Here is a 14536-nt window from a genome sequence, read left to right as displayed (position 1 = left end):
GGGAAAGACCTTCTGATTTTTATATCTTGACTGCCCCCGATTCCTTACACCAACAAGAGGCCCTTGAGAAAGAGATCCAGACGTTAGTACGGAAGAAAGTTATAGTGGAGGTTCCTAAACATCAGCAGGGGAAAGGGTTCTATTCCCCTTTATTTTTAATCTCCAAACCAGATGGATCTTTTCGAACCATCATAAATTTACGGAGATTGAACAAACATCTACAATATCATGCCTTTAAAATGGAATCTATTAAAACGGCATCTAAACTTCTTTTTCCCAGATGTTATATGACAGTCCTGGATTTAAAAGATGCGTATTACCATCTGCCCATTCACCAGGATCATCAACAATTCCTCAGAATGGCGGTGCGCTTAAACGACCAGGTCAGACATTTTCAGTTTACTGCAATGCCGTTTGGTCTATCTATGGCACCGAGGGTGTTTACTAAGGTCATGGCGGAAGTAATGGCCTATGTCAGAGAACAGGATACGTTAATTGTACCCTACTTGGATGACTTCCTGGTAGTGGGAAATTCGTATTTCCAGTGTGGTGGTCGCCTAAATCATGTAATATCTTCCTTACAGGACTTGGGTTGGATAGTCAATATGGAAAAATCAAGATTGGAACCATCAATGACTCAGACTTTCCTAGGCATTCTGCTAAATTCGGAAGAGCAACTATGTTTCCTTCCGGAAGAGAAAAAGCAGAAAATTCTGCACAAAGTCAGTACGGTAACAAGAAAACCAGTTCTGACTTTGAGAGATGCTATGTCCCTTCTGGGGTCCCTGACGTCTTGCATACCAGCCGTTCAGTGGGCTCAATTCCACACTCGGGTGTTGCAGGCCCAGGTCTTGAATGCAGAGAGCAGGCTTCAAGGGCAATTAAGCAGAAGACTCAGACTGTCCGCCGCCACTCTACACAGTCTGAGATGGTGGTTAAACAAGCGACATTTAGGAAAAGGAGTACGCTGGAGTATAATTCCAGACAACGTGGTTACAACCGATGCCAGTCCCATAGGATGGGGAGCTCATATAGGAGATGTTTGGACTCAAGGGCAATGGTCTCTCTTAGAGGCCCAGGAGTCCTCCAATTGGAAGGAGCTCACGGCAGTAAAAAAGGCCCTTCTCAGGTTACTACCATCTCTGCAGGATTTGCATGTAAGAGTCCAATCAGACAACACAACAGTGGTAGCGTATCTCAACCATCAGGGAGGTACAAGGTCAAGATCTCTAATGAACACCACCACAGACATCTTCAACATAGCCGAAACCCACTTTCGCTCTCTGTCAGCCGTCCACATTCAGGGAGAGCTCAACACAGAGGCAGATTACCTCAGCCGTCATTCTCTGCATCAGGAGGAATGGGTTCTAAGTCGACGGGTGTTCAAACGGATAGTAGACCTATGGGGATTGCCCGTTATAGACCTATTTGCAACGAGAGAGAACAGACAGACCAACAGATTTGCTTCTCTTCGGGTGGCGGGCAAGCCCTGTATAATAGACTCCCTTCAAATACACTGGGATTTCCCTCTAGCTTATGCGTTCCCCCCCCCCCCCCCCCAATGTGTCTGATCCCTATAGTACTCAGGAAGATCAGGGAGGAGAGGGCGAGAGTGATCCTGATTGCCCCCTTTTGGCCCAGGAGGGCATGGTTCTCGTTACTCAGGACAATGTCTGTGACCGATCCCTGGGTATTGCCAGTCAGTCCGGAGCTTCTTTCACAGGGTCCATTCCGTTACCCCAATGTGGAATCCCTGCATCTGACGGCGTGGAATTTGAGAGGGAGTTATTGAGGAGAAGAGGGTTTTCAGAGGCTCTGATAGCTACCCTTTTAAATAGTCGGAAAGAGATTACTACCTAGATCTATGCTAAGACTTGGAAAAAATTCCTTGCCTTCTACCAAAAACCCCTTTCAGGAAAGGTTCCAATTCCGGCTATTCTGGAGTTTTTACAGAAAGGCCGAGAATTGGGCTTGGCAGTAAATACTCTTAGAGTCCAAATTTCAGCGTTAGGGGCGTTATATAACAACGATGTGGCGGGAAATAGATGGGTTTCCCGATTTATTAAGGCCACCGAACGCAGTAACCCAGTATATATTCCTAGATTACCCCCATGGGATTTAAATTTGGTTTTAGACGCCTTAACAGAACCCCCCTTTGAGCCATTAGATTCTGTCTCCATAAAAAATCTAACTTTAAAAACAGCCTTCCTGGTAGCCCTGACCTCTGCTAGGAGAGTGAGTGATTTACAAGCATTGTCAATTGATCCTCCTTATTTAATGGTCTTTCAAGATAGGGTAGTATTAAAACCGGACCCCGCATACCTACCAAAAGTAGCTTCTAAATTTCATAGAAGTCAAGAAATCGTTTTACCATCTTTCTGTGACAATCCGAATTCAGCGGATGAGCAGAAATATCACATGTTGGATGTTAGAAGAGCTTTATTAGAATACCTACACAAAACAGAACCATGGAGGCAGAGTAGGGCTCTGTTTGTTTCCTTTCAGAATCCAAGGAAGGGGGCGACTGTAACTAAGACGTCTATCGCCAGATGGATAAGAGATGCCATATATCTTGCTTATACGGCTAAAGGCCAGACACCACCAGATGGCATCAGGGCCCACTCCACTCGAGCCATGGCCTCATCCTGGGCGGAAAGAGCGGACGTCTCCATAGACGTAATATGTAAGGCGGCAACGTGGTCATCTCCTTCCACCTTTTATAGACATTACCGTCTTGACCTATCATCAGAGGCCAATTTAGTTTTTGGCCGTTCAGTACTTAGTGCTGTAGTCCCTCCCAGGTGATTGATCTTTGAAAATCTCTCGTAGGGGTGCTGTCGTGGCGATAGGAAAACCGGTGTTTACGTACCGGTAATAGGATTTTACGGAGCCACGACAACACCCGCACATTCCCCCCCGTAGTTGATCACTGGTTTCTGCACCCTTTGGGAAAAGTGTGCCTTTTAAAAAAATCACTCTTTAGAAGGTGATGGTATTTAGTAATGTTTAAGTATATATGTTTATGTACTAACTCAATGGCGGTGTCCCTTATACTCTGAAACACAAACTGGAGTGATGAGGGGGACCGCCCCTTTAAATCCTGTAGGTTCCTGTCCGGAAGGTGGTCGGATCCCCTCTCTCGTAGGGGTGCTGTCGTGGCTCCGTAAAATCCTATTACCGGTACGTAAACACCGGTATTCTGTTTTTATTATACTGAGTATATCAGACGTAATAAAAAGTACGTGGAACACAGACCTGATGATAAACCCTATAATGGGGAAATAAGCACTAAAGACCTGTAATGGGAACACCGGCATAGCAGACTATGAGACTATGGGTGTAGGAAGATCCGGGAGAGAGCCGCTCGTGTATTGTCGCTATACTTGTGTATTCATAAGGCTAGGGTCACATTGCGTTGGGGCAATCCGTTTAGCGCTAGCGGATTGCGCTAACGCAATGTCTTTTTCGGGGTCGCGTTAAACGTCCTCGCTAGTGCAGATCCCCGATCTGCGAGAGCGGGGAACGGACCTCGGGCGCGGCGCCGACGCTGCAAGCAGCGTCCGAGGCGCGCTACAAAAGACCGGCACATCGCTAGCGCGTGCCGAAAATGACACGCGCTAGCAATGCGCTTTAACATTGCAGGCAATGGGAGCGCTAACGGACGCGTTGCACGGCGTTAATTTTCCCGTGCAACGCTGTCCGTTAGTGCTCAGCCATAAACGCAATGTGACCCTAGCCTTAGGGGTAAAAAAACCATATGATCGCTCCTCCTCCGTAGGCTGCTACTACTCGCTCATAGGCACAATGCCAGTGGTGAGTGAGCTTCTGGCCTGTGACATCTAAGAATCCCGTCCCTACAATCCTGAGCCATAATACCGCCATATGGAGACAGCCTACATCTGATGGCACACATATATTAGCCGGTCTAACCAGTATTTTTATTGCTATGTACACTTTTTGTAGCAGATCCTGTTTGTTTCTCCGAGACTCAGACCGATGTAGACTTTGAGTTTCCATCATCTTGTCATGATCAGTGTCAAGTTAGACTAACCTCAGCAGAGTGGAGAGTTCAACAGTTTTTTTTACAACTAAAGGGATATTCTCAACATGCATTTTAAAGGAGTGCACTGTTCCCCGCTACGGGCTTCATGGTTTGTGTGGGGTGGTGCGCTCCCAAATATTGATAGTTTGGACCAGTTTGTGCCTCTGGTCAAAACTGTGCTCTTTCCCATGCTGGTAGTGGAGGAAGCTTTGTGCCTACAACATGGGAGAAGCACAGGTCACTGGGGCAGATGTGACCCAATGATCTGGCCAGTTTTAGAGCTTTGTGTCCATCCTGTAAAGCATAGAACCTCATTACCTGGGGATTTGGCCAGTCTGCTACTCGGGGCTGTGGAGTCGGTAAGCCAAACCTCAGACTCCTCAGTTTCCCTGACTCCACAGCACTGGTCACTAATGAGCATGTACATAAAGTGCAGCACAGGTTCATCTAAGGTAAAAGCTGAGATCCTTGGATCAGAAACAGAACAGAGTTTATAGGGCATTTCATAACTTTCCCAAATTCTTATGAAAAAATTTACAGCACTGTACCCAATGTATTATAGATTTTAGGAGTCTGAGTTGGTCCTTTTTTATACAGCTACCACCAAAATGGACTCCGACTCCACGACTCTGACTTGACAGCCCAGTGGCACGGCTACTCCAGTGTGGCCAGTACATTGGGCAATGAGTTGTACACTACTGAATGTAATGAACCGTATATACCCGAGTATAAGCCGAGACCCCTAACTTTTGCCACAAAAAACTGGGAAAACCTAATGACTCGAGTATAAGCCTAGGGTGGGAAATGCAGCAGCTACCGGTAAATTTCAAAAATAAAAATAGGTACCAATAAAAGTAAAATTGAGATATCAGTAGGTTAAGTGTTTTTGAATATCCATATTGAATCAGGAGCCCCATATAATGCTCCATAAAGTTTGATGGGCCCCATAAGATGCTCCATATTAAAATATGCCCCATATAATGTGCACAAAGGTTAATAATGGCCCAATAAGAGGCTCCATAGACACATTTGCCCCATACAGTGCTGCATAAAGGTTAATAAGGGCCCCATAAGATGCTCCATAGAGATATTTGCCCCATATAATGCGGCACAAATGTTGATTATGGCACCATAAGATGCTCCATCGAGATATTTGCCCCATATGCTGCTGCTGCATTAAAAATAAAAAAAAACACTTACTCGCCTTTCGTCGCTCAGGCTCCCGGCACTTGCGATATTCACCTGTCCTCGTTCCACCGCTGGGTGCCGCTGTGTCTTCCGCGTCCTCTTCACTGACTTTCAGGCAGAGGGGCGCACTAACCAAGTAATCGCGCCCTCTGACCTGAGCGTCACAGTAGAGGACACGGAAGATGGAGGCGGTGGAACAAGGACAAGTGAATATTGCGCAATGCTGCTCACCATCCCCATTATACTCACCTGCTCCCGGCGCAGTCCCTGGCAGCTTCCGTGATGGTCTTCTCCGGGCGCTGATGGCTTCTTCCAGCATTGAGCGGTCACATGCTACCGCTCATTACAGTAATGAATATGCGGCTCCACCTCTGGGAGTGGAGTCGCGTCCATATTCATTACTGTAATGAGTAGTACCATGTGACCGCTCAACGCTGGAAGAAGCTGTCAGCGCCCAGAGACCATCGGAGATGCAGGGACCACGCCAGGAGCAGGTGAGTATGTCACAGCCGCCACTCCCCCTCCCCTGCCTACCCCCTGGGACAATGACTCGAGTATAAGCCGAGAGGGGCACTTTCAGCCTAAAAAAAAATGGGCTGAAAATCTCAGCTTAAACTCGAGTATATACGGTAACTTTAATACGGAGTAGATTGCAAAGTTGCTTGTTTTTACAAGGGACTTGCAATTTTACCCATTTATGAACTTGAAACAACCAGTTTTAATAAATCATATTCAGGATTTTCTGCCAAAATTTAACTTTTTGGCAGTCAATTACACTGCATCCCCTCTGATTAGCTATTTGGGGGGCAGCATTCGTGTCTTTGCTTACCTTGCTCATACTGCACAACGCCCACCTTGTGTTTGCACTTGGTATTGCAAAAATGTAGTATCATTTGTAATGCCGCAGTTTTAATAGACCAATTCTATACAGTCATGGTCGTAAGAGATGGAACCGAAAAAACTATTGCAATTACACATGTTTTCCTTTGTGTGTATTGGAGCAAAACAAAAAAAGATTACGAAAAAGGCAAATTTCACGCAAGGACAAACCCCCCCCCCCCCCCCCCCCCCCGCCACAAAAAAAAAAAAAAAAAAAAAAATAGGCCAGACAAAATTGTCACCCCCAACTTATTTGGTTGCACAACCTTTGGAAATAGCCAATCGCTCGCTTCCTATAACCATCAACAAGCTTCTTTCACCTCTCGACTGGAATTTTGGACCACTCTTCTTTTGCAAACTGCCCCAGATCTCTCATATTTGAAGGGTGCCTTCTCCCAACAGCAATTTTATGATCTCTCTACAGGTGTTCAATGGGATTTTGATCCAGCCTAATAGCTGACCACTTCGAACTCTCCAGCGCTTTTCCTTCCATTTCTGAGTGCTTCTTGAAGTATGTTTTGGTGTCACTGTCCTGCTGGAAGACACTGACCTAGGATGCAAACCCAGCTTTCTGACACTGGGCACGTTGCGACCCAAAAAACTTTTTGGTAATCTTCACATTTTAAGATACCTTGCACATAGTCAAGGCACATAGTGTCAGACCAGGGCCGGACTGGGACTAAAATTCAGCCCTGGCATTTGAAGTCACACAGGCCCACTTGTCACATGGTGACTGTATAATATCTTTGTACACTTGTAGGCAGGGCTGGTTTTAGGCAAAGTGGGGCCCTAGGTAAAGTTTAAAATGGGGCCCCAAATGCTAACATATTGCACATCACACAAAAGCATTTCTGTTGTATTTACGTGCGCTGAGTTCAGGCCGCTAAATGAGTTTGATCGACAATACTGAAGTTGTTCAATGCTTGTTTCCCGGCCTCTTTCCACCAACTGAGGAATAATGATGGGACAGAACGATCACTAATAGATCACGAACAGATCACCATACAGTATCCTGTTATCAGCAGCACATCTACAGTTTACACCCGCGGTGTGCTGCTGAGAACAATGTTTTTGCTGGAACAAAATTCAATCTGAATATGCAGCATTTTACTTGTTTAGTAAAATACACCCCATAGTCCTCCATATATTATAATGTGCTCCACAGTCCTCCATATAGTATAATACACTTCCTATAGTCCTCCATATTAAAATACACTGCTCAGTCCTCCACATAGTATAATACACTCCTCATAGTGCTCCATATAGTATAATGCACCGCCATAGTCATCCATGTACTACAATTCACTTCCCATAGTATAATGCACCCCATAGTTCTTCTTAGAGTATAACGTATTCCCCATAGTCCTTGATACAGTATAATGCAGCCCACATATAGTATAATGCAGCCACCCCACAGAGTATAATGTAACCCCCCATAGAATATAATACAGCCCACCTCCCCATAATATATAATGTAGCCCCCCATAAAATATAATGCAGCCCCCATAGTATATAACACAGCCTCCCCCATAGAATATAATATACCCCCACAATAGTATATAACACAGCCACATAGTACATAACATGGCCTCCCCCATAGAATATAATATACTCCCCATAGTATACAGCAAAGCCCGCATAGTATATAGCACAAACCGTATAATATATAGCACGTGTAGTATACAGCACAGCCCACACAGCAGTATACAGCACAGCCCACACAGCAGTATACAGCACAGCCCACACAGCAGTATACAGCACAGCCCACGCAGCAGTATACAGCACAGACCACGCAGTAGTATACAGCACAGACCACGTAGAAGTATACAGCACAGACCAAACAGTAGTATATAGCACAGCCCACAGAGCACTATATACAGCACAGCCCACAGAGCACTATATACAGCACAGAGCACAGCCCGCATCGCTTCTCTTCCTCCCCCCTCGAGAATGGCCCCACAGTCCAGTAAAAAAAAAAAACACTCTCTCCTCACCTCTCCTCTTGCCCGCATTGCTTCCTGGTTCCGCTTCCTGGTTCCACTTCCTGCTCCTGTCTCAGCAGCTGCAGTCTGCCCGGGACACAGCAGGTGCGCGATGATATGACGTCATCGCGCACCTGCAGTGTTAGAGGCAGAGCGGGGAATGATGGGAGAGGGAGCGTCTGTAGACGCTCTCTCCTCCATCATTGCATTCAACTGTACCGGCTTCTATACGCCGGTATAGTTGAATGCGATGGCGAGGGGGGGAGTCGGCGGGGGAAGGCGGATTGAGCGGCCCACGACTAGCACCGGCCCTTCTGGCATTTGCCAGAAGTGCCCGATGGCCAGTCCGGCCCTTTGTCAGACGCAGCACAACAACCACAAAACCTCTTTGAACCTCCACCATACTGTATTGTAGGTATTGTTGTTTTCTTTGTAGGCCTCATTCTATTTTCAGTAAGCAGTAGAATGATGTGCTTTACGAAAAAGCGCTCTCTTGGTCTCATTTGTGCACAAGATCCTTTCCCAGAAGGATTTTGGCAAACTACAATCTAGCTTTTTTATGTCTGTCAGCAGTGAGTTCCTCCTGGGTCTCCTGCTATAGCAATACACTTGATTTCATTCAAAGGTCAATGGATTGTTCGCATTGACACTGCTGCACCCTGAGCCAACAAACGCTTGAATTTCTTTGGAACTTGATTGGGGCTGCTCACCCACCATCTGAACTATCCTGCGTTGCAACCTTGAATCAATTTTTCTCTGCTGTACACATCCAGGGAGATTAGCAACAGTGCCATGGGTTTTAAACTTATGTTGCACACTGTGGACAAAGCAACATCAAGATCTCTGGAGATGGACTTGTAACTTTGTTCATATTTTTCAACATTTTTGTTCTCAATTTCTCAGTTCTCTTCTCCCCTTTCTGTTCTCTGTGCTTAGTGTGGCACTCACAGTGCAAAAACTGTCAACTTCTCTCCTTTTTATCTGGTCTCAGTTTTCATATTGCCCACACCAGTTACTTGCCACAGGTGAGTTTGAACGCGCATCACATGTTTGCAACAAAGTTGTTTACCCACAATTTTGGAAAACTGACAACAATTTTGTCGCTCCCATATTTTTTTTTTTTTTCTTAAATGTCTAATTTGCCGCCTTTTCCTGTGTTTTTTTTTTTTTTTTTCCCCAATACAAAGTAAATGAACAACTGTATGTAAGGGAAAAAAAAACAAATAAAAGAGAACTTGTGAGGACTGTCCATTATCTGAGCACACGACACAGAGCTTTGTCTGTGAGAGTGGAGCATTTTAGCTAGATGTACAGTTTACCGGTGACACTATTGGCTGTGAGAACCTATGTATTTTTGTTTGGCAGACACTGGTGAAAGGTAAATGGGTGCAGCTTCAGGAAACCACTTACATTGACCAAGAAGGAAAGACCAGGTTCGTAGCATTGTTTGCTTGTTTCTTTTATCTTGTAAAGTATTAAGCCTTTAGGCTCTGTGCCCACATAGCAGAAAGTATGCAGAATTTTCCTGATGAAATCCGGACTCCCTTCGCAGGAAATCCGCTTGCGTGTTTTTTGTTTTCTTTTTGCACGTATTTGTTGCGTTTCTTTCCAATGGTCCAAATGCAATTCTATAGCGACAAAACCGCCGATTTCCCCCCCCCCACAAAATTAATGATCATTAATGAAAAAAGCACAGCATGGGCACAAATTGCGGAATGCATTAAAATAGTGGGATGTTTTTCTGTAAGCGTTTCTGCAGCGGAAAAAACGCTAGAAATCCGGAACGTGGGCACATAGCCTTACAAATATCCGCATGTATTAATCCGAAACCTTCTAGTCAGTGAGAAGCAGCTGAGCCATGAATAAGGTCCTTACATTAAACTCATGTGCCTACTATAATTCCGGTGTTCTGTCATTTATTATATAGTTAAGCAAAAACCAGTTCATCCTTGGTTCAGCTGCTCCGTAGCCATGATCTGACTGTCCGTACTGAGCTGCGGTGACGCCGTGCCCAATTTCTACAGCCAGAAGTGAAGAATGTGTGTGAATGCTGCTAGGCATCTTCATGAATCATGGCAGCACTTCGCATTTTCTGCACATCCGCTAGGCCTGACCATTTATGTGTAATATGACAATTGAAGCCATTGACTAAATCAGGGTGAATTCACCGTTAAAGGAACCTGTATGCTGCTATGTCCGAGGCCACCATATGGTAGTGACAGACGAGCGATTTCACGTATGTGTTTAATAAGGTTTTGTATTATTGAAAATGGCATGAGACCAGCAATGAAGAAAGTCTGATGTATGGTATGTGGGAGAAGGCTGCCAATCAGCGGCTGGGGTTAGGGGACATACACGCTGCGCGTCAAGGTGACAACATCACGCATCCCTTCCTTCTCCCAATGGTTGTTTCTTCATGCCTTCTTGCAGATCGTACATTTTACTGCTGCTCCCTTTAGCTGTGCCGATCATGCAGAAGCCTAGTCCTAGCACAATGGCTCCCCATAGATCATGGCGCATCACAGGGAAGCCGTCAGTCGATTGGCTTTATGAACAGAAAAGCACAGTGCAGTAGTAAGAGAGCTCTTCCTTTCATAGATATTTTTATTCAACCATTCATACCGTTTTGTCATGCAACAGAACGTGGGAAACTGTAAAGCGAACTACAAGGAGAGAAGGCAATGCAGTGGATGGTAAGTGGCTGCCATTGTGTTGGGGGTCTTTGGGATGTAAATAATGCCATAATTCAGGGTATTTTTCCCTTTGTCACTGAATAGGTGTAGCCATAATCCCAGTACTACAAAGAACTCTCCATTATGAATGTATGGTGCTCATCAAACAGTTCAGACCTCCTCTGGGATGCTACTGCCTGGAATTCCCTGCAGGTATTGTTCTCACTATGGCGTCTGTTCCAGTTCTAGGTGTATCATAAAGAGAGTACTGAAACAATGGGATCTGATGTGCTGGAGAGTAGCACAATAGTGGAAAGTATTTTTACAGTTGTATCCGTTTCTTTGAATGAAATACTTTATTGAAAAAATGTGACTTTCTTGAGTTTTTCAGTAAATTTCTATATCGCCTCGCAACCTTTGCAACAGACATCTGTCTCCATCCTGTCAGTATAGAATGTCAGGGCTGTCAAAAGATAACCACAACCTAATGATGGCGAGGACAGTGCCCACATTTGCTGATGCACGTCCATTTCTTCTTCCCTCTGTGCACTGATCATGGCTAGTCCAGGTAAAGGCAGATGAATGCCGTTTGCAGACAGTCATATGTAGCTTATCTATGTTTAATGTAAAGGCTGGACACACAATTCTGGAGTGAACTCTGGCACTGTCCTGGTAGGGGCTTATGTGCGTGGCTGGCGGCATTATAAGGGGGCACTGTGTTTGAGGCTTTTACTATGAAGTGTATGAGATCTGTTTTAGGCAACAACCAGCAGAACTGTGCTTGTTTCTAGTGCAGACCTGACGGGCCAGTGTGTGTTTGGCTTTCAATATTATGCACTGACACTGTAAAGTTGTTGTTTCCTGTTTTGATGGGAATTCTCAGCCAAGACATTTATTGCATATCCTCTGGATCTTTTTAGAAGATGGGGGTTCTCTGTTTGCTACTTCAGCTATGAGAACAAATGGTGGACAGGTGGCCACACATGTGCAGCTCTTATCAAAGTACTTCAGAAGATGCAATCTCCAAATAGGTGGTGGTCCCAAAGATGATACCCCCTCATGTAAGACACTTAAGGAAGGAATATACCGTACTATTGATATGCCATAAATTTCTCAGACGAGGATACTCCTTTGTTTTATTGAGGTCACTGGTGAGTAGAACAATCTGGCTATGTGGCCATGATAAACGTTCTGCATTTGTATAGTTACATCAGTTATAAGGCAAAAAAAATGTTCCATGGCATGAGTTGCATGTAAGGTTCTGGCCGCAGACACTTCGTACATCATTAAGAAGCCCCTTTAGTTTTCTGGCGGTTTGGGGTTGTGGAGTTTAGTCCTGCACTGATCACACATTGATAGCCATCCTCATGACTTTTGAGCCTAGTGTAAGATATTCTTCTCAAAGATGGAGACCAGCATCAAGTTCAATATCCATTTTGATGGCAAGTTGTAAAATAATGAGAAAAATTCTGGAAGTCTTTGTCGCCTACCCCCGGTTTTTGGCATTAACCCTGTCTCATGTGTAATGTTACATCACATTGGGCACATTTTCCATTGGCAGATTGTGGTTGAGTTCTCATTCATGGAGAATGTGGCCACATAGACAAAGCATCACGTGGATTGTCTTGAAGTCATAGAAACCAGGGGCAGGAGACAGAAGGATTCAGAAGGTCACTCTGTTAACAGTTTAATGACCAAACGCCCCTTTTAATCGTTTTTTTTCTTAATAGTGCACCATGGACTCTGTAAGTAGAACTGTACATTACAGCCTCCAACGTCCAGCTGTCTCCTTGTAGTATTTTGGGCAAGCTCAACCTCCAAACACCTTGAAAACTTCGTTTTTTGTATTTTTTTGCACTCCACAAAAAATGAAGCTGTTTTTATGTCTGCACTGTATGAACTACTTTTACTAATAAATAAAATGATTATAGCGATAGACAAGTTATTTAATTTTACTGCAATCTTCTCCTAGGTCTCATAGATGAAAATGAAACCGCGGACCAAGCAGCACTTCGAGAACTGGAAGAGGAAACTGGGTACAAAGGAGAAGTAATTGAGCGCTCCCCAGGTCCGGTAATACAAACTGGAGAAACATGGAGTCCAAATCGATCATATAAAAATAACAGCTTTCTGTCATATATCAAAAAAAAAAAAAAAAAGTTCATATAACCGTATCAAGGTCACAAAGGGAGGATAGGAGGTGCGCTGCTATTATCAACATAACAGAAACACTATTAAACACATGATTCCATAGAATTTGGGATAAACTGCCAGTTTATAAAGAGCAAGCTATAAAGGGCAAGTGCAGTTCAATGGATAATCCCCTGATTAGCATTCTCCTGATCAAGTACTATGCATAGCAATATGGCGCAAAGATGCTGGTGCCTAACCACAGTGCAAGTGAAGTTCAATAAATGAAGTGCAAATCTTACCCATGATTTGCACAACAGAAGTACCACATGTGACCTCCACTGCCACAAAGTGTGTTTATTCAGTCACCATGACAGCACAACGAGAGAGGGGATCCGCCCTTCAGGGACAGGAAACCTATAGACATAAAAGGGCGAGACCTCTCTCCCGCATCAGTTGGATTCCTGTCCCTGACAGCGGAACCTCTTCAAGCAGGCCTTAAGAAGAAGGTCGAAGATAAGAAGAAATCCCACTCCTGACAGGCCGATGCAGGTAGCGGGGGTCCCCTACCTCGGCCTAATCAGGATGCTGGAAGCACCACACAGCAGGGGGACTGTTTGTGTCAGTGACAGCAGGAGGAAGCAGCCTTAGGAGGATGGGCTGACTTCCGTGGTGGGCCGCAGTCGTACCTTGTGAGTATGGGGGTCTCTTGTTTTTTTCTTGGTGCCGCGTCTGCTGGGGCCTCTGGAGTCTGTCCGCAGCTTGCAGGGGGTGTCCGCGTCGGTCCGGGGGGTGCTTCCATCCTCGGCCGCGCATCTGCTCGCAAGGCCGCAGTCGGGAATGGGAATGGGCGTGTCTGGATGACACGGCGGGCGGCGCCAGCTGATGACGCGGCCGGGCATGCGCAGTAGCGCCTTTCCGGCCGATGGCGGCGCTCCAGCGTTCCGGTCGGGCTTAGCATCAGGAGGGAGCGGCGTTCTCACTGGCCAACAGCGGGGGCGCGGCCCGGGAGAGAAAACCAGACCCCATTAGTGATCGGTACCGTACACGCCACCTGGAGTTCCTGCTGACCCCCATCCGGGGGCGGTACCCTGGGGGGCTTACTTAAGCGGTGCACGAGGGCTGCAGGGTGTTCCTGTCCATTGTCATAATGGAGTCGCCGGAAGGAACACCGCAGCTGAGCAGACAGCAGCAGCAGCCGCTTCAGCAGCTTCAGGAGTTGGAAGAGCCTCAGGTGAGCTCCCAGCGACGCTCTAGTGGCAGTAGTCGAGCTGGTGGAGCTAAAGGGGCTCAGATGTCAAAACCAAAGTCCTCAAGCCGTAAAGAGTCACCGGCTACGAAGGACCCCCCCAACTACGGTACCACTCGTTGCTGGGCTGGGTAAGTGATCTGGAAGTTCACTTGCTGATTATTGTTCCCCTTATATTCCCTCTCTCCTTACTAGGGGAGGAAATGTTTCACTAAAGCCAAACATAGGCAGTGTGCCGAATGTGCAGAGCCACTTCCAGATGGGCATAAAAGGAGGTTGTGTAGATCCTGTATTCCTGTATACAACACTTAATAGAGGAGGAAGCGCCTGACCTTACTTCTACCCTAAGAGAAATGGTTAGGCAAGAAGTCAGAGGTTCCATGAAGTCCAGGTC

At 45.8% G+C, this 14536-nt stretch overlaps 1 protein-coding gene across 4 annotated transcripts in view; it reads left to right on the top strand.

The window, feature by feature from the left end:
- The window catches only part of NUDT5 (nudix hydrolase 5), a 53645-nt gene that overhangs the window by 13031 nt on the left and 26078 nt on the right, over nucleotides 1–14536 (top strand). For 3 of the 4 annotated variants that reach the window (XM_077264590.1, XM_077264586.1, XM_077264587.1), the window contains exons 3-6: nucleotides 9457–9524; nucleotides 10732–10784; nucleotides 10869–10976; nucleotides 12736–12831. In XM_077264590.1, the coding sequence (XP_077120705.1) occupies nucleotides 9457–9524; nucleotides 10732–10784; nucleotides 10869–10976; nucleotides 12736–12831 (325 nt within the window). The remainder of the gene's footprint in view (nucleotides 1–9456; nucleotides 9525–10731; nucleotides 10785–10868; nucleotides 10977–12735; nucleotides 12832–14536) is intronic. The other variant, XM_077264589.1, reaches the window with a different exon arrangement.

The sequence above is a fragment of the Ranitomeya variabilis genome, chromosome 5, assembly GCF_051348905.1.
Source record: "Ranitomeya variabilis isolate aRanVar5 chromosome 5, aRanVar5.hap1, whole genome shotgun sequence".
NCBI classification, from domain to species: domain Eukaryota; kingdom Metazoa; phylum Chordata; class Amphibia; order Anura; family Dendrobatidae; genus Ranitomeya; species Ranitomeya variabilis.
This window is presented reverse-complemented; position numbering and strand designations above follow the sequence as displayed.